The following is a 20,114-nucleotide window of genomic DNA, read 5'->3' as shown; positions in this document are numbered from 1 at the left end:
GAAGCATGTGTGGATGTGTGTTTGTGTGTAATTGGGCTCTGGTAGCAGTTTCACGTGGTTCACTAAATTGAAAGTGACTGAAGGCTTTTTTTGGGGCGGAAGTTTTGTCCACTCAGCAGCCAGCGGGATGACTTCCCATTTCAGCCCTGCAGTGTAGTGAGCGAGCAGAGGGAGTGTGTCTCTTCACGTACCCTGCGCTCTGTGTGCCATGGACTCCCAACACGACTTCCACCGAAAAATAACTTGTGCTGCGTAACTAATGCGCGCCAGCTGGACGGCTCCGGGACGAGCAACACGACGGGCTGAGAGGAGCGGAAACTGGACTGAAAGTTGTGGAGTTAAGCTGCTCCTTTGTCACTTTGGAGTCTTTACGATCCGGCTGGGGTGAGTAGCCGCAGTGTCACGATAAATGAACTCTTCTGTCAATGAGACCGAGAAATATCGACCGAGAACAACGAATAACGTGTCTTCAAACTCATGTTGTCCTGAACAGATGTGGTTCAACACTTAATGAGTCGTCAAACCCTGTAAACTATTAACCAACAGCGGTGGAAAGTAACAAGTGCATTTAGCCTACTGTACTCAAGTACAACTTTAACTTACTTGTAATTGAGTTTTTATACTTATACTCTACAGTCCAGAGGGAAACATTGTACTTTTTACTCCACTACATTTATGTGATACTTTAGTTGGGCTACTAGTAACTTAGTTTAATAGCACAAAGTACCACTGATGGAAGAAGTAATCTTTTACTTAAGTAAAAGTACTCTGTTACAAGCAAAGGTCCTGCATTGAAAGTCTTACTAAAGTGAAAGTAAAGAAAAAGATTTCTATTAAACTATACCTCAAGTGCCAAAAAGTACTTATTATTATGCACAATATTATATTTATAAATCATTGTGTATTATATTACTGGATTATAAATGGTGATGCGTTCAGGTGTTAATCTCTTTCATGTTGCAGCTGGTAAAGGTGGAACTAATTTCAGCTACTTTATATACTACTGGGTAGATTGATCTGTAATAATACATATTGATTGATATTGATAACACAAATCTGCAAAGTAACTGGTACCTATAGTTATCAAATAAGTGTTGTGGGGTAAAAAGTACAATATTGGCTTTCAAAATGTAGCAGAGTAGGAGTATAAGTTTGGTAGTTAGTTTAAAGTACCTCTAAAATGTACAGTACTCGAGTAAATGTAGTTAGTTACAAACAAATAAACAAAAAGTAAATTGAGATGTATTATTATGGATAGAGATAAGACTTTATTGGTACCAAATTGAAAGTCAAAAGGTACGAGGTAGTACTTAAAAAAACAAGCCACACCTTTACCAACCGCAACTTTACAGTAATGTACATATTAATACATTTCTGAAATGGGTCATTATGTGATGCGATGCATAATGAGCACTTTTACTTTTTGTACTTAAAGTAGCTTGTTTTTGTGGTGATACTTTTGGACTTTTACTTAAGTAACATTTTAAATGCAGGTCTTTTACTTGTAACTGGATAATTCTACATTGTGGTATTGGTATTTTTGTTTAAGTGAAATATCTAAAAAAAAAATGTATTATCCTTTTAAATCCTCTACATTTCTTTAAGAGCTGTTCTTACTTACGTTGTTATTACGTAACAATAAATAAAGCAGTTAAAAACAGCTCCACCTGGACCATCTGCAAATGTTACTGAATTTGATGCATTTGTAATGAGAATCCAATAATATGATATTCACTGTGTCCATTTAACTAATAGATGTCACCATGAAATGTCCATAATTGATTACTTACATTCAGACAATTGTTGTTGTTGTTTTTTTTGTATTGCAAGTTTTCTGAAAATTTATATTTAAATATGCAAATGTTATAGTGTCTAATTAAATATGTGATAATTTACATAATATACTGCTAAACTAAACTAAAATATACACAAATGTGTATTTTGGACATTGTCTTTCCATTAGTATGGAAGAAGACATGTTATTGAAACAAAAAAGCCCAGAGTTTCTAAATTTACCAGTGTAAGTATTTCTACACTGTGGCATTAATACTTTTACTTTTGTAAGAATCTGAACACTTCTTGCACCACTGTTAAACACAGACTGCAAATAAAAAAAAAAGTTACTCCTCTTTGAATTCATCTTAGACCTACAACTATTGATTATTCATCATTCTTGATTAATCATTTGTGCTACAAAATGCCAGAAAAGAGTTTGAAATTCCCATCACAATTTCCTAGAAGTCAAGGTGACATCTTCAAATAGGATAAACAGGAAGGCAATCCAGGCACTCCAAAATTATAAGACAATTAGCAACAACAAAGCAGAAAAATTAAGCCTTTATTGTAGTGGCTATATTGTTTCAAATGCAAAATGTTTTAACCACTGTAGGGCTTTGAATGAGCATCTTCAAATGTTCAACCAACAGTCCAAAACCCACAGACAATGAGTTTACAATCATATCAAACAAAAAAAATCATAAAATCTCAATGATTGAGGAGCTGGAACCAGAGAACGGTTGTTTTTTGCTGGAGAAACACAGTTTCTGATAAAATAAATAAATCAATAAAGTCTGTGAATTAATTTTTTTAAATGTTAGTCAATTTACATGTGTGTTTTCTTTATAAATAATATACAAGGGTTCTTCTTTTGAAGGTTTGGTCCACTGCTGGCTTGAGGGCACCACACTGAGAAATCACCTCATGATGGAAACGGTCATCAGCAGCTCCGACAAAAACCTGTCGACATTCATGTCGGTCTTCAACTCCAGCTGTCGCTTCGATGAGGAGTTCAAGTACATCCTGCTGCCTGTGTCCTACAGTCTGGTGTTTGTGTTCGGCTTCATGCTCAATGCTACGGCTCTGTGGCTGTTCCTGAAGATGCGTCCGTGGAACCCCAGTACCGTGTACATGTTCCACCTCGCCCTGTCCGACTTCCTGTACGTCCTCTCCCTGCCCACCCTCATCTACTACTATGCCAACCGCAGCCACTGGCCCTTTGGAGTGGCTGCCTGCAAAATAGTGCGCTTCCTCTTCTATGCCAACCTCTACTGCAGCATCCTCTTCCTCACCTGCATCAGTGTGCACCGTTACCTGGGCATCTGCCACCCCATCAAGGCGCTGACCCTGGTGAAGTCTCGTCACGCCCACCTGGTGTGCGGCATGGTGTGGGGTCTGGTGACCGTGTGCCTGATACCCAACCTCATCTTTGTCACCACCTCCAGGAGGGACAATGACACTCTGTGCCATGACACCACCAACCAGGAGAAGTTTGAGGAGTACGTGGACTACAGCTCCGTCGTCATGGTGCTCCTCTTTGGCATCCCGTTCCTGGTCATTGTGGTCTGCTACTGCCTGATGGCGAGGACCCTGTGCCGGCCCAGACAAGGGTTATCTGCCAGCCGGCAAGGTGCGGCCTCACGTCAGAAGTCCATCAAGCTCATCATCGTGGTCTTGGTGGTGTTTGCTGTGAGCTTTGTCCCGTTTCACATCACACGGACACTCTACTACACCTCCCGTGTGTTAGACCTCAACTGTGAATTCCTCAACATCGTCAACTTTACTTATAAGATTACCAGACCGCTGGCGAGCGTCAACAGCTGCATAGACCCGATTCTTTATTTCCTGGCCGGGGACCACTACCGGTCTAAACTTTTGTCTGTTCTGCCAGGAAAAAGATGGACAACAAGCAGCCAGTCACCAGAACAGGCACAACCGCAGCCGAACAATAACCACGACATCTCTCTGGTCTATAAAAACTCAGCTGTTAAAGACGAAGAGATTGACAGATAGTGGGAAATCTGTTGTAGCAATCAAAAGTATTATATGTGCATTAAAGATTTCTGCTCTAGGCTAAGATGCATTTCTAATGCAACATGCAGAAGCACTTGTATGATTTTCCTTTTTTTGCACTGAGGTTTGGAAGTTGTTTACTGTAAAATGTACTTGTTTTAACTCCATCAGGTTCCTGTATTGCCTGTAAAACAGCAGGCATAAAGACTATTTCAGTTCCTCTCATTTTCTTGACTGTTTCTCTAAGATGGCATTCAAGTTAGTTTTTACCAAAGACTCCATACCTTTTTCCTTATGTACAGTCTACCATAAAGAGATTATTACACAAGACTCAGGTGATAACGGACAGTATTTACCATAGGTGGGAGCAAGTCATTGGACACTATCTTCCACGTGGCGCACAGTGCAGCTGCAATGGCTATTTTCTGACTGAAGCAGTCAGTCTTAATATGAAGTGTGTTTGGGCTCATTGTTTGCACATTGCTGTCTTCAGGCAGCAGGAAGTTATTGCACCATTGACAACAAAAAACAAGTCTAAAGTCAATGCTGCAGTATTTCCCTGCTATTTTCAGTACACATCGTTCAGATACATAGGTGGGTTCACAAAACACATCCTCTCTGCTTCTCGGGCATTGCGGTTAATCGGCATGACATAAAAATTAAAATTTTTACTAATAGCAGAATTGCAGGTGTGTAAAATAGGGTGTAGCGTATGTGTACCACCTCGGAAAATATTGAGCTCTCCAAGCGTTACCCAACTGGTTTGTACAGTTTGGCACAAAACAGTTAGGTACCAGGTACCAAGTTCACTAGCATTTCTTAAGTAGTCACTATCACTCAGTTCACAGTCATGAACTTCACTTTCAACACAGCAGCTTGAAATATTCTCCTCCTGATCTGCACTTCTGACTACTGGTAGTCATGGATGACATATGCATGATTTACGTGCATGATCAAGACTTTGTGGCAGTTTCACATCGAAGCAAAAATAAAGGACAAAAATTATTTTAACTTACATTTCAGTTTTCTCATATTTTACATATTTCCATTCAAAATTCTGCACCATTTTGATAGTATTTTTAATTTTTGAAATAGTTTATTTAATTTAAAGAAAACATTTGTGATATTCCTCTATGTACCACTAGAAGGAGCTTGCATACCACCGGTGGTACACGTACCACGTTTTGAGAATCTAGGGTCTAGACGCTGTGCGGATTTATGCACAAAGCACAGCAGGTTAAGTTCATTGCTTTTCTTCTACACATCCAAAAGGTCACAAACATACAATTGAAGTTCATACAGTGCTTTTCTTTGGAGTAAAGCAGCTGTATAAGTCCTGACTTCCATCAGAGCTGTCTAAAAACATATTTTCCTCTGTTATCTCTGGAGAGTTTCCTCTGTCCTCTCAAGTTAACAACTACAGTTTTTAGTTTTGGCGCTTAAATATTAATAATATTTTCTAAAGTAACATTACTGCCTGCATGGAAATGTTTCTAATCATTAAACCAATTATTAAATTATGTGGAGCGGCACGAACTGTCCAGGTGATCACCTTATAGTATGTTGTATTGATGTATGAATGTCGTCGATTTACTTTAATAAGTGGAGACGCTGTTTTCAGTTATGTTTTCATGTGCACTGTAATGTCACAGCAGTCATACCGCAGTGCCTTATGCGTAAATGTGCAGGCAGCGTCTCTCTCTCTGTATTTCACTCACCTTCAACCCGTCCGCTATTAATCATAATGTTAAGTTTTATGACCAAACCTTCCTGACTTGCAGATTTATTTACACTTGTCCCTGTTTGCTTCAGCAGCTTGCCACATCCTCCATTTCAATTACAAGGACTAGGCACACCTGGCTCTTACAGGAAATAGGAGATGACACTGGTTTAGTTCATGTTACGCCCAAAATGCATCAATGATTGAATAAGATTTGCTTCCTGATTATGCGCTGTTTAAATAGCAAAGTGGAGTGGCACACACCTTAAATGCACTTGTGCCAGGCACTTTATTCCATGCACTATAGATCGTATAAATAGAGCCTATTGTTTTTCAAGTTAAAAGTAAGCATCAAGTCTTTGCATTTAAGTCCAAAGTCAAATCCCAAATTCTAAACTTTTTCAGTTTCAAATCCTAAGCAAGTCAAATGTGCTTTTCACCAAATGTAATGCCATTTTGTTAACAGAGCCTGGACTGACAGTCCTTTGTGACACTTTAAATGTGAGCGGAGTTGGTAGTTGTTGCTTCTTCAGCTGTAATTTTCAACCCACATATTTTGTATACTGAATTTTTTTTTTTTTTTTTTGTTGGTTTTTATGTGCAAATGAAATAATATTTGATTTATTTTTTTTCCAGCTGGAGTAATGTAATGTTAATTCTTCATGGTTCTCTTATACAACTTAATTGGATACCTGTCATATTGGTTCAAACAAAGTGGATCTGAGGAATAACATGTCAACTTGCTGAGAATTTTTAAATAGCACATTTTTTAATCTTTGGACTATCAGGAAGTTATTAAGTATTTCAAGTCAAGTCAGAAGGCTCAAGGCCAAGTGAAGTCACAAGTCATTGGTGTTAATGTCCAAATTGAGTTGCAAGTCTGTTTTGTCTTTTTTCAAGTCGGGTCTAAAGTTATTAAATTTGCAACTCAAGTCCATACTTCTGGTATTTACAGTGGTAAATGGTGTCTAAGCAGAAGGAAAGTTGTACTTTCAGATCGTGGGAACAGAAATTGAGGCCCTTTGACATCGGTGCTCACAGGTTCCTCTAAGTAAATCACATATGATTCAATCAGTAAATTGTTGTCATTTGGCTAAAGAGATTATGTAAGTATTAAAAGTCACATCTGACCAGATTGTCTGGTGTAGAGTCAGAGTTGAGACAGCCATGAGGCAATCCTTCCTGTTTGATCAACAATGTCTGTATGTTACCCAGAAACTGCAGCTAGAGCCAGTGCAGCTCCTGATTCCAGCTGTTTTTGTCCTTCAGCTTTCACAGCTGTCTTTCGCTCAACATGAGAAAAACAGGGAGGCTGATCTGGACCCGCCTCCCACGCCTCATTAGAGGAGCAAGGGGTTTTCCTTTTTAGCCTTTTACCTTTGGGATTGATACATGGAATGTAAAGGCCCTTTTTCTCTCAGTAATCTCTCCTTGATAGTTTTGCAAAATGTGAACACAGAGTTGGAAAGTTTTACTTAATGCTACAGATCATTTGTCCCCTTGTTTTTGATGATGTATGAACCTATGCCGTTACCTGGATGTATTCATACAGCTCATGCATGAACAATTATCTGTATAGGTGTTTCTGTAATTACAGTTTGATATGATCTGTATATGTATGTATAGGTTTTACCATTTAGTTACTGGTGTCTGCTGTATGTCACGTATAATGAATTGATAATGCAATGGTGCCTTCCTGTCTGGTCAGTGTCATCTTGAGAAGCTCTAATGTCTCAGTCAACCCGACCCCATTAAAAATTTGATGCAAAGTCATGTATGACTTTAGGGGAAATACATACGATTTCTTTGAACCGTACAACTGAAACTAACTGTCCTTGCTGTGACCTGAACAGATGCAGTACAGCTGAAGTGAAGGAAGTGAAAGTGCAACGTGACACAACAACAACTAGATATTTTTCATTCGAAGTCTTTAATCAGCTATGCAGAGTGAGAGAGACTCATCACCTGCACGTACCATGTGACACCAAGATAAGGACGCAGGCTGGATAAAAGAAAAAAAAAAAAAAAAAACACTTTATAAAAATAATAAAACAATTTTATGTGAACATGATAAAGAGCGATGCATATATTCCCAAATCCGAGAATAATGCCTTGAAACTGGATTTTCACCACATAGTAAGTCACTTAACCATTAAAAAACCTGCAGTATTTCCAGTGTGACACCTCTTAATATATCAGCTTATTCCAGTGCTTCATTACTGCTATATGATGCTTTCACTGACTGAAATATTTTTTATGGCAGCACTATTATATCAGAATAGCTTTAATGTCTTATGTGTCATTTTACACACATAATCCAAAAACATAGCCTGATGTATTTAGTCGGGGTGAGAATCACAGAGGCCCCACGATACAATATTATCACAATACTTAAGTCATGATACAATATTATTGTGATTTTAAACATTTTATGATATGATGAATATTGTGATAGCATACATTGCAATAAATTGTGATTAATTACCTTTTTCTAATAAGGTAAGGTTTTTAATTTGTTTCACTCACTCCAATAGTTTTTACTGCTGCATACTGGGATCATCTTGATTGCTTGTTTTACTTTATTGCAGGTTTGCTCATTACAAGTTATCAAATTCATCATTTATGTCATAAATCCTGCCACATTTATACAGTTTTAAGACTCTATAAAGAAAAAGAGTCAAAAACAGAGGGGGTATCCTTCTGTACTCCCTGAATTTTAATTTGTTTTAATTTTGCTGTTCGACTTAGTCTATTTCTCTGACCTATTTTCTCCAGTTTCTTTCAATTATCTTTCTATTGTCCTCCAGTTATTTCACTTATTTCCATTTCTTGAATCTCTACAACTGTTAGTTTCCATACTTTAATAGATGATGATTTAATATCCATCCAATCTGTGTGATTTATTTGAGAGCAGCTATTCTATATGATTGTCTCCTTCCCTCTCTGATTCTGATATAATGATACCTAATACAATTTTGGACTTCTTTAAATGATTTTTTGTGACTTTCTCCTTAATTGACCCCCAAAACTTTTTCAACAGCGGACAAAGTTGAAAAAAACAAAACAAAACATGAATGTTCAGCCTCCTGCTCCCCACATTCCCTCCAGTACTTGGCATTGCCTGATAGGTTATATTTAGAAAAAAAAAACAAAAAAAAAAACAGATTGTCAAGCAAACAGACATTGCAACCAGTCCCACTGATCATGACCCTTTGGTGAACTGAAAAAGCAATTTACCTCATTATCAGAGTGCCAAAAAGTTGCAAACAATGCTGTGAGGGTTTAAACAAAGTTTGTTCACACCTCATGAGTTGTGACTGAACCTCGGGCCAGTTGGTTAAAGAGGTTAAACTGACTTAGGAACTTGTAGAAACCGGCAAAATGATGACATAGGATTGAACTGAGGTCTAATAATCATAATAATAATGATCACTACAGTCCAAATGACAGTTTATACTGTTTGGAAATATAACTCCACATTACCTGTAATTTACATTTAAATTTATATTAACAGAGACAGATTACTATCATTGTCATCATTGACTTTCATACTTCACATGCACCAACTCTTAGCATGTAAAACAACCAGATGAACCTGATAAAAAACTGATAATGTGACACATTATCTACTTTTTAATAGTTAGAATTAGTCTAATGAAGATTTCAAAGTGTCTGACAAGAAGACAGGGCAGCTCTGTGCACTTTTCAACAGTCTTCCTCACTGTGAGTGGCACAGTTCACTGTGTTAATGCAGCTTATTTAGTGCTCTGGTGTAGCTCAGGAGCGCCTCCCTGTGGTGTGGGTTTGTCAGGAAGTTGTACTCAGTAGTCAGTAGTAGGCCCGGTTAGCTCAGCTGCCCAGCTAGGTGTCTTAGGTAAATAAGTCATCGTTTTATGCATGACAATTACAAAAACATCTCAAAAGAAATCATATTTTTGTATTGCAAAAGTGTCTCAGTGCAGCAGATGTTGGAGTATTTGGCCCTCGGCGCCGTCTAACAGGCGAAGAAGGAGAAAAAGGGGATGTAGCCAACGTAACGCCACAGAAACACGGTAGGCAAACATGGTCAGGACATGCCAATTTCAATGCTGCCAAAAATGCTCTGCCCTGTGTGATTATAAAGTGTTTCACAAGTCTGCGCACAATTAACTCCCCCTTGCAACCCAATCCAGTGGAAGTAAGCCCACATAAAACACATTTACAGCCTGGGAACATGGGAAATCGAGTCAAGTGTGTTGGATCATGTCTCAAACAGGTTCTGAGTTCGGTGTCACTGCAAGTTGCGCTTGTAGGCCTGTAGAAAATGGAGGGAAAACCTAACACAAGCAGAGAAATCTTGATGTTGCAAAGTCAAATTGTAGTATTGTTTGATAGCTACAGTAAAGATCATGAAATGATGAATAATCATTGTGCAAAACGCACCTTTTCATTTAGCACTGATGATTTTTTTTTTTTCTGTTGCTCTGCCCTTGATGTGTTGATCACATAGATGTTTGCAGTGGTGCCTCACTGTCTTCAAATTCTCATTTAAGGATGAATAGAGTATCTGGACTGAATAGAGCATTACTGAGTTAAACGACATCTTTTAATGATTTTTGTTATGTGTTGTGTCATTGTGAAAGACGAGCCACAAGCACCTTGTGTGAGTTCATCAAAACCCAGCTCTGCTGTTGGCTTCATCAAACAGTTTAATAACCACTTTAGATCCGTGACCATCAAACTGAAGAATACTTCTTACAGTAAACTGATAATGTTGAGACATTTTTTTTCCCATCTGACTGCTGGAATATGTGTTTTTCTCAATCATTGCTGTTTCACCCTAGTTCCCATAAGATATACACAAAATAAACAAAAAATTAGAAAAGGAATTTTTGACACATACAGTAATAAACAGCATAAAAAACACAGAAATGACTTAATAGAGGCAGATTTCACTAAATCAAATATTGATCGAAATCATTTAAATCATGACAGCATATGTGTGTCTGTCTGGAGGACAATCATTTTGTATTTCCTCACTTACGCGTTGTATTGTCTGATTTATAAATCTGAAGAACTCAACAAATTGTTGTCTTTATACTTTAAATAGAGATACAGGGTTTCTGTGTGATTTTGCTGTTATTTTCTGGGAGTTTTCCCACAATTAGATAATTAATATTTATTGGCTGTGGTAATGTTGCAGAGGTTGTTTCACCTTTGCATGTTTAATATTTCGTGGTCTTTAGCAGAGCCCCGCCCCACGCCTGTAAGACAGAACCGCGGGGTTTTTTTAGAAATTGATTTGAATTGATGGATATTTTTCGGTATTAAGGGATATGAAGCATTATAATGACTGAGGCTGTGAGTCTACGAAAGAAAACACTGGAAACAGCGCTGAGACCCCTTAATGGAGGTGCATTTACTTTTAATTTTAGGATCCTGATATCTATTTGATGAGTAATTTAGTTAATTAATTTGTGGTTGTCACTTTGGTTGTGGCAACGCTGTAAACTAGTAGCTAACAACCCAGCTAAGAAGTTATATCAACTTAAAAATAAAGAAAATAACCTGTTAGAGTGGTGTTTTAAAATATCGGACAATCCGTCAGTTGTCTTGTGATGAGCCTATTCTGAGCATAAATAATTCGTGTCAAATCATCATATTAAAAGATACCAAAGGTATGCAGTCTTTATGCCTTGTATTTTTTTTTATTTATCTTATAAAAAATGTTGAACTAGTTGCAGCAGTTTCGGTAAAAGAAATAAATAAACCTGACATACGAACTTTTGTTGAATGTAACTATAGCTGAGTGAGCCAGATAAATCAGACTAATCGAAACACCGATGCTGTTTAGTTGACCTTATTGTTTGATGATTTTTATTTGGCTCTTTGTGCGTTTAGATTGTGCAGCAGGGCTCTGCCCCCCCACCCAACCATCATCATGCAGCAAACAACACCACTGAATAAAACACTTGATGTCCTCCGCCAGTGAGGATGTCTGTGCTCAAGGACACCGTGGATAGCGAGTGCAATCATTGATCAGATTCACGACATTAAGAGGAGAGAAATAAGTTTTCATTCCCTTCTTTTATTCTAATTGAAATGTAGAAGAATGACCTGGCTGTGGAGCACATCTCAGGAGAATCAGCTCCGTGTATCCATCATTATTAAATGTGCCCTTTTTTCATCCTACATCACTGACTTTGGAATACTTCAGATAAGTATTCCAGCAGCTTCAAGCCTGTATCTGCAGCAAAATCAGCTTGCACTCGATTAGGACTGCGACTAACAGTTATTTTCATTATAGATTATTCTGTCAGTCTTTTTCTTGATAAATTAATCAGTTTTTTGGTCTATAAAATATCAGAAAGTCCAGGGTGACATCCTCAAATGTCTTGTGTTGTCCACAACCCAAAGATATTCTGCTGAGGGACTAAAGAAACTGGAAAATATTCACATTTCAGAGGCAGGAATGAGAGAATTTGGACATTTTTCAAAAAAAAAAAAAAAAGGACCAAAGATTGTAAACTGATTATCAAAATAGTTGTTGATTAATTTAATAGTTGACAGCTAATCAATTAATTGTCTAATTGTTGCTGCACTATTGGACAGTGTGAGACACAAACCCAGTTTCCAAAACCAATGAAATTACACACTGTAGTTATTTTCATTATTAATCATTTGCATCATATTTGTTTGGTGGGAAAAATGTCAGAAAACAGTGAAAATGTCGATCAATATTTCCTAAAGCCCAAGGAGATGTCCTCAAATTTGTTTTGTCCACAACCCAAAGATATTCAGTTTACTGTCACAAAGGAACCATTAATGTAACCTGAAATTTAAAACTTTAACCTAAGTTTCTAAAATGACAGAAAACAACTAATCAATTATCAAAATGGTGATTAATTCAATAGTTCACAACTATTCAATTATAGTTGCAGCTCTACAGTTGATTGACTCCAGTCCTGGTTGATATTTGCAATTTTGCAGTGCAGCTGCTGCAGCAATTAGTCATTAAAAAAATGGTTTTCAACTATTTTCAAGTAAAAATGTCAAACATTTGCTTTCTTTGTCATTTATGGTAGTAGATAAAAAGTCTTTGGGTTTTGAACTGTTGGTTGGACAAAAGAAGCAATGTGAAGACATTACTTTGGGCTCTTGAAAACTATGATGAGCATTTTTCACAGTTTTGTGCCCAAAGTGGCGCTGCAGTGATTAATCAATTAGTTGTCCACTATTAAATTACATGCAAACTATTTTGATTAAAGATTAATCCGTTTCATTAGTTTTTAAGGGAGAGAACTCAAAAGTCTTTGATTTTTAGTTTCCTAAATGTGAATATTCCTAGTAAACTGAATATCTTTGGGTTGTGGACATTTTTCACCATTTTCTGACATTTTGTGGATTGATTAATTGTGAAAATAAACAGTGGATTAATTGGTAATGGAAATAATCATTAGTTGCAACCCTAAGTGCAGGGCTGAGACATTATAATGACATTTCAAATACCAAAAATGCAAAAATAACAGTAATTGAAACTAATTATAAAGGACCTTAAACCTATTTTTGCAGTGTTTTCAGATTTGTTAAATCTAAGAGTATGATTACAGGTTTTCTAAGAGAAAATGTCACGATAATCATCTCACAACCATGTAAACTATCTAAACAAAGTCAAGGCAAATATAATCTTAAACCATCAGAAAATAAAATGAAACAGCAAGTACATAAGTATTTACTTTTAATTAAGAGCTAATATTCCTGTAAGTAAATTAAAAACCACACTGTGGAGGCTATTGATTGTGAGATACACCTACGCCTCGGGCCTAAAGTGATGCATTTGTTGAGCCTTGAACATTTTTTTTCTCTGTTTTTCTCTTGTTTGGCAAATTATAAGGCAGAGACGAGGGATTTCAAGGACGCGTGGACTTCAATTTAATCGAAGAGGCTGAGAGTGGAGTGGAAGAGTGACACACGGAGGAGAGAAGTTCATTATTCTGCTGAAAAGGAAACCAATGGCTTTCACAGTCGCCATGGTAACTGGCCTTTCTTTTGCCGTCAGACCTATGATAAGGTACTTCACAGCATTAAGCACAATTATTGCAAGGTAAAAGGGGAAATATTGCTTTCCAATGCTAATAGATGTTAGATATTGATTGGCATGGCGATTCATATAGAAGTGTGCCCCAACTGTTTCACCTGCCTGACTCCCTGCAACCTTTATTGAAATTTAATGGCCGTGATGCTGGATAGGCCTTTGTGGTGCTGCAGGCTTCAGCTGCTCTTGCATCTTTACTTTACCTGGATATATCAGGAAAAAAAAAACTTGTGACAGCAAGAAGATGAAGACAGATTCAACAGTGAAACGATGAGATAAAACCGGAAAATTAAAAAAAAAAAAAAAAACGAGATAAATGTGATTAATTCTTGTCTGAATGGCTGCATGTTTTCCAGTTCCTTTGTTGGAATAACATAAATACTAAACACCCATTGCTTCCCGTCATTAGCATGTCATTCAGTTGTCAAGTGACCCTGCTCGCACTCTGCACAATGGCGGGTCGGCCTTGGCAGCAGAGAGGTCAGCGCCAACCACAAGTTGTCAAGGCCATGGGGGTGGATGGTTGGTTGGTTGGTTGGTGGCAGCAGCCTGCTTCTTAGTTGGTGAGAGGATTAGCATAGTGGAAAGCATGGGAGCTGCTGTGTGTGTGCTTGCGAGGAGGGATAGGGTGGTGGGGGGCAAATTGTTTTAACCCCTATTACAGCAACTGCACGGCGCTTCTCTTATCTAGGCCGCTGCAGCCACTCATTAATATTCCGTACATATGGCAGTGCTTTCTGTATCATTGTCTATTAATGGGAGGGATAATCGCTCATTCAATTATCAGGCAGTCAGCAAAAGACCAACCATGCCTGCACACCCCTGGTTCACACAGTGGCACAGCCCAAAACAGAGGTGTGCCAGTGAGAAGGTGAGAGCGATAGCAGGGATTACAACATATTAGCTACTTTAATAAATCAAGCGGAGGGGAATAATGCGGAGCAAATAGGGAGCTGTTGGCGGACAAGAAACATGCCTGAACTTTGTGGCGACAAAGCAGGAGAGGGCAATATCTTAAACTGAACTTAAAAGTCACGGCTCTCACGCACACGTCAGTTTCACGGCCATGATCCATGTGACAGTTTCCGAGATGCTTTTAAACACTTGAAGCGACTCCTTTGTGCCGATAGTGACCCACGGTCAGAAAAGGCAGTCGATAGCTGCGTGATAGAGTCTGACGGCCGTGCTGTGAATAAAGCTTGACCCTGGTGTGTGCAGGCCAAAGATCTGTGAAGTGATCAAATGTAGCGTTCATCCCTGTTGATCTGTGCTTTGTGGCCCCGGGACCCTGCGCTGTGTGTCTCCCTGCTGCTGGGGCCATGGCCTGGATATGAGGGGTTTACTGATAATAGTGTGACCTCTGGCTGTTTTGACCTGCAGAGACCTTGTTGAGTCAACACACACACACAGAAAGAGAAGGAGAGAAGAGTTGGAATAAGGTTGTTCAGTTCTCCAGTGCAGTGAGTTTCTTCTGGAGGTGGGCGACGAGGAGATTGGGAGTGCAGAACTGTTGCGAGGGGGAGTGTGAAAAAGATAGGAGGTGAAATGTTAACAAAATCTTATAAAAATCCGTAGTTTGATAAATTTTCGCATTTTGAATGAACCGAAGGCGGCTGTGGCTGTGGAGGGGCCTTTGTTGGAGGTCCCATTTTCTCTGGCAGAGCAGCACGCTCACAGGGTCAGCGAAGTTACGAAAGTAATTAAAGCTCGGTGATTCACTGCCTGCTGCAGAGAAAAGAAAGCAAGCTGTCATTCTGATTTAGAAAAATAAATTACAATTTTAATAATGGGGGAGGATGGGGGTGCGAGAACGTCTAGAGCCTTGGTGGGTTTGGGGGGAGGCGGGGGTGGGCATGTTGGGTGGGAGGAGGGGTCGAGGGGGTTGCTGGCTGCCTACTTATCAATAGTTGCAATTTTTTGAAACCGCATCGGTAGTACATTGCGAGAGCACAAGTGCCCTTAAAAAAAGAAAACCCTGGAACATTAACATACTGATTTCATGCGCATGGCAAAGGGCCTGAGCCAATATCAGAGAGGACTCAGCACTCCTATTGTCTGCTGGGACTCTGGTCCCCTCTGATATGAAAATTCAATTATTTTATAACTAGATCTGGCGCTGCGTTTTGACAGTCGACAGTAGCGCCTTGCCAGCTGCATCAGTGTGGGGGACCAGAGGCTCCTGATAGCGAGAGGGAGGCCTTTCAGACATTGACATGTTTTTGGGGGACAAGATTGCCTAAATGTGTTGCATTTAAGGACTGAAAGTTAATCTAATGCACCACCATTATCTCACTCAGGTAATTCCAATACCATCCTCAATCTATGTTTACGCTCATGCACGCAGCCGCATACTCACACAGCCATTCATTCTTGAGCACTTTGAATCTGATTCCCAGGCTTTCTGCATCCAAACAGGTAATGTATTTATTTATTTTTCCACGCTGCATATTCTCCAGGAGCTGGAAACTATATAAAATGGAAGTTGTTTTCTAAGAGACATCAGCAGTTTCTAGTTGTAATTCTGTAGGAAGACACACAAGAAAACATACTGAATATGAAATGGTGCTCAGTGACAGAAATCTTATTTTAAAAAAGGAACAGTTTTCCAAGTACTTTTATACTTTTGCAACACTTGGTACAAATAGTATATACATACAATAGTTCTATACTGACTTAGTATGAAATATGGACACCTTCCTGCCAAATTTTCACAAATATCTTTGTCTGAAAGAGGAGAAAATATCACTTTCTTGCTGTAAGTGCACACACTGCAAAAACTATGCAGGAATTTAGTGGAATCAGCCAATATTTTCTCATCAAATTAAGGTAAATATACAATTTTTATTTGTTTATTTGTTAAGACTTTTGAACTTCTAAACTAACTTGAAGTCTTTTGACTTGAAATGAGTTGAATGAATGTACTGTACAGAGTCCAGTCAACTCATTAAATTAAATTTCTGAAGAAACATGTTCAGACTTCCCAGCATGCACTTGTGTTTGAGAAATTTTCTTTATTTTTTATAAGCTATTCTGATACAATTGAAGATAAGTTGTGGTTGCTTGTTTTCACAATAATGAACATACTGCGAACCATGATGACACTTACTTAATTCACTGGGAGAAATTCCACATATTGTCTTATTGTCAGTGCTGGAACAAAATATCTCTAACAGCAGCAGCAGCTGTAAGTTTGTTTTGTGAAATGAAGAACTGACTTTTTGAACTTTAGAAGACGTAAAAGCAAATCAGATTTATTTGTAATGTTTGTCAGTGCGACTGAAGAGTTGTCTCAACTTTGATGATCAGTCTCTAACTTGAGGTTATTGAACATGTTTTCTCAAGTACAAGTTGATTAATGTGAAGTTTATTTGACATGAAAAGTTTGTTTTGATTTGTTGCAAAATTACCTCAATCTGTCCTCTCGAGTTCAGTCAACCTAAAATTTTAAGGCAGCTTAGACCTTCATGTTTTTAAGTTGAGGCAGGGCAAGCTTATTTGTATAGCACATTTATACAAGGCAATTCAAAGTGGTTTGCATAAAACATAAAAGGCATCAAGACAAAATGTAAAAAGAACATAAAGCAATATACATACAATGTAACGCAATAGGTAAATAGACAATGAAAAGTCAGATAGAACAGGAAACAGGAAAATAAAAGTTACAGTGCAGTTTAAGACATTAATCAAAAGCCACAGATGTGCTTTAATGAAAGTTAGAGGCAAAATAGAGTCTTCTTCAGAGAGAACAACTGAGAGCTGCAGCAGATCTTCACTTTTCTGGGAGTTTGTTTCAAATATGTGGTGCATAAAAAAACTGAACTGCTCTGTTTAGTTTGAACTGTAGGGACAGAAAGTTGACCCATCACAGGAGACCTGAGAGGCCTGGATGGTTGGATCAGAAATATGTATTATCCCTAAATCATTCAGTGCTTTATAAATCAGCAGCTGTATTTTAAAAATCAATTCTTTTGCAGACAGTGTAAAGCCTTCAGAACTGGAGTGATGAGATTCACTTTTCTGGTCTTAGTGAGGATGTGAGTGTTCTTAATCAGCTGCAGCTGCCCGATCAATCTTTCAGACAGACCTTTAAAGACAATAGTCGAGTGGAGTTGACTGAAGTTAAATGGCGTGGACAAGTTTTTCCAAGTCTTTCTGAGACGTAAGTCATTTAATGACTTTAATGAGTCTGTGACCAAATTCGAGTTAAATATTTTTTTTTTATTTTTACAGTGCTGGTTGTTTTGGTGTCATGTATCTTTTAAATCCAGAATTTCCTCCGTCTTAATGTTTCATTAGTGCAGACACCCAAAACTTTCGAGGTGCTACCCACACAGGCACATAAGCTGGCCCTATTTTCCCAGTTTATGGGACAAATCCTTTCATTACCTCCGTGGCTCATTGTGAGCATTCTGAGGGGGGTCCGTTAAGATTAGGGAACAGGAAGCAGCCCCCTGGTATGGCCCTCTCTACTCAGACCCCACTGTGTTGCGCTTATTAACCCAGCCTGGGAGAAGACGTACCTGCCTCCCCTCATTAGGCCGCGGTGGAGTACGCGCTCAGCCCGCAGAAGAATGGAACATTAATTAGTATTCTCTGCAGGGGGAACTGCCATTAGCACTTAATTAGCAGTAAGAGTACCATTCAGTCAGGCAGCCAGTTAGTGTCTAACACAATATGTTCTGTGTCTTTTCCCTGTGTGTCATGGTAAAAACGCTGATGAAAGACCTTCTTGTTTGTGCATCTGTGTGTCGAGCAGAGGGCTGCTTCCGTATACATGATCCATATATTTTTTGAGAGTATTTTTTTTTTTTCATTTTTATGTCCTTTTCTAGTTCATATGCAGCTCATCAGGACAAATGTGTCACAATTCGTTGTCTCTTTGGTTTATTTCAGTTTTGTTTGAAGACAGCTAGAAGAGTGCTAGACACCACAAAAATATGAATGCAGCTCCTTTGTTTTTGCTCCCATTTCTCAGGAGTTAAAGTAAAAAAAATCTAAGATTCTTCCGTGCACACGAAAGGTTTATTTATCTCAGTTTTTTTTCATTTGTTAAAAACTGTGTCAGTGTCACTGTGCACTTCTCATTTGCCAAGATAATTCATCCGCCTGACAGATGTGGCATATAGAGATGCTGATTAAACAGCAGGATTACAGGTGTGCCTCGGACTGGTCACAATAAAAGGCCACCCTAAAATTTGCAAATTTATCTTGAACAAAACTGTTTATTAGGCACTGAATGTTGGTTATTTCAAATATGGCCATTTTTCCCTGGGAAGGCAAAGGCATGACTCTGCCTCTGATTTACAAGTATTTGTTGCATTCATTGGTTGAGTCGGTTAGGTTTAGGCATGAGGAGTGAGGATTAGGATTAGGGTAGGAATATCAGGGTGAGCCAGTCAAATGCAGAGTAAGGCGGGTCATGATTTTGTCTGTTGCCCTATGTGAACTAGAGTAAACTGCAAGACTGCATTAGTTTTGGGAGGATTTACCTCAGATTCACCCCTTGGAGACTTAGAGGAGAAATCAGATCTGTGATCTCAGTTGTAACTGATGTTTGGCCCAGATGATCTGGTAATGTTAGGGATTTATAGATCCAGTCTTAAACCTTACGCACTGGCCATGGACTCGTTGGGCCAACCCCAGTAACTTTCATATATTTGATATTTAGGATTAAAATAGAGATGATTACTTCATGAGCGGGACCACACTAGCCAGTGAGAGAGACGAGTCTACGAGGAGACAGAAACAGCTGGCGGTGTTGCAAAACAACTGTAAACTCTAACCCTTGAGGCTAACATTACCTAGCATGCTACTGCTGACAGATAATAAAACTGACAGTTAAAATGTCACCTCCAGTTCTTGCTGAAGAACCTGTTTTGATCAAATTTTCTCATCCAAACTCTTAATTCGATCTTCTCTCTTTTTTTCTCACTGCAAAGTATAAATCCAGCAAGTTGTTGGACCAGTCAGTCTCCACTTTGTTTAAATGTGCTTCCCCATGAGATCATGATAATTGTAATAAAATCCTGTAGTGTGTGATGAGTCACTATTTTCAAATCTTGTAGTGTGTGTGTGTGTGTGTGTTTGTGTGTGTGTGTGTTTGAGATTTATTTGAGTTTCTCCTGATGCGTGTGAAGCAACCAGATTTCAAAACCGGTTAGGATTTTAAAACTGCTGTAGTCTGAGCCGAGATTTAGACTGTCCTTTTATTGTGACCAGTCCAAGGCACACCTGTGCAATAATCCTGCTGTTCAATCAGCATCTATATATGCCACACCTGTCAGGTGGATGGATTATCTCGACAAAGGAGAAGTGGCACGGATTTTAACAAATTGGTGAACAAAGTTCGAAAGAAATAAACCTTTTGTGCTCATTGGGCTTCAGCCCATGAAAAATGGGAGTAAAAACCAATGTGCTGCATTTAGATTGTTGTTTGGTATATATATTATTCACTACTTCTTCATTTTTTCATATGCAGCTCATCAGACCAAATATGGTTTATATCTGCAGTTTTCATTTGAAAGTAGAAGA

General features: G+C 38.5%; 1 protein-coding gene and 1 long non-coding RNA gene across 2 annotated transcripts in view; both read left to right on the top strand.

The window, feature by feature from the left end:
- Positions 1 to 370: 370 nt before the first annotated feature.
- On the top strand, positions 371 to 4,189 carry LOC146326619 (P2Y purinoceptor 4). Its single transcript, XM_084718379.1, has 2 exons — positions 371 to 384; positions 2,654 to 4,189. Exon 2 carries the CDS (start codon positions 2,701 to 2,703, stop codon positions 3,787 to 3,789), a length of 1,089 nt encoding a protein of 362 aa, XP_084574505.1. The 5' UTR covers positions 371 to 384; positions 2,654 to 2,700; the 3' UTR covers positions 3,790 to 4,189.
- A 9,198-nt stretch (positions 4,190 to 13,387) lies between these two features.
- LOC146326617 (uncharacterized) overlaps positions 13,388 to 20,114 on the top strand; it is a 42,684-nt gene continuing 35,957 nt past the window's right edge. Inside the window, exon 1 of the long non-coding RNA XR_014770574.1 lies at positions 13,388 to 13,521. This is a non-coding gene — a long non-coding RNA (uncharacterized LOC146326617). The remainder of the gene's footprint in view (positions 13,522 to 20,114) is intronic.

Source organism: Lutjanus erythropterus, chromosome 5, assembly GCF_056507025.1.
Source record: "Lutjanus erythropterus isolate fLutEry1 chromosome 5, fLutEry1.hap2, whole genome shotgun sequence".
Classification (NCBI taxonomy): Eukaryota; Metazoa; Chordata; class Actinopteri; order Lutjaniformes; family Lutjanidae; genus Lutjanus; species Lutjanus erythropterus.
The sequence above is the reverse complement of the archived record's forward strand: the minus strand, read 5'-3'. Positions and strand labels throughout refer to the sequence as shown.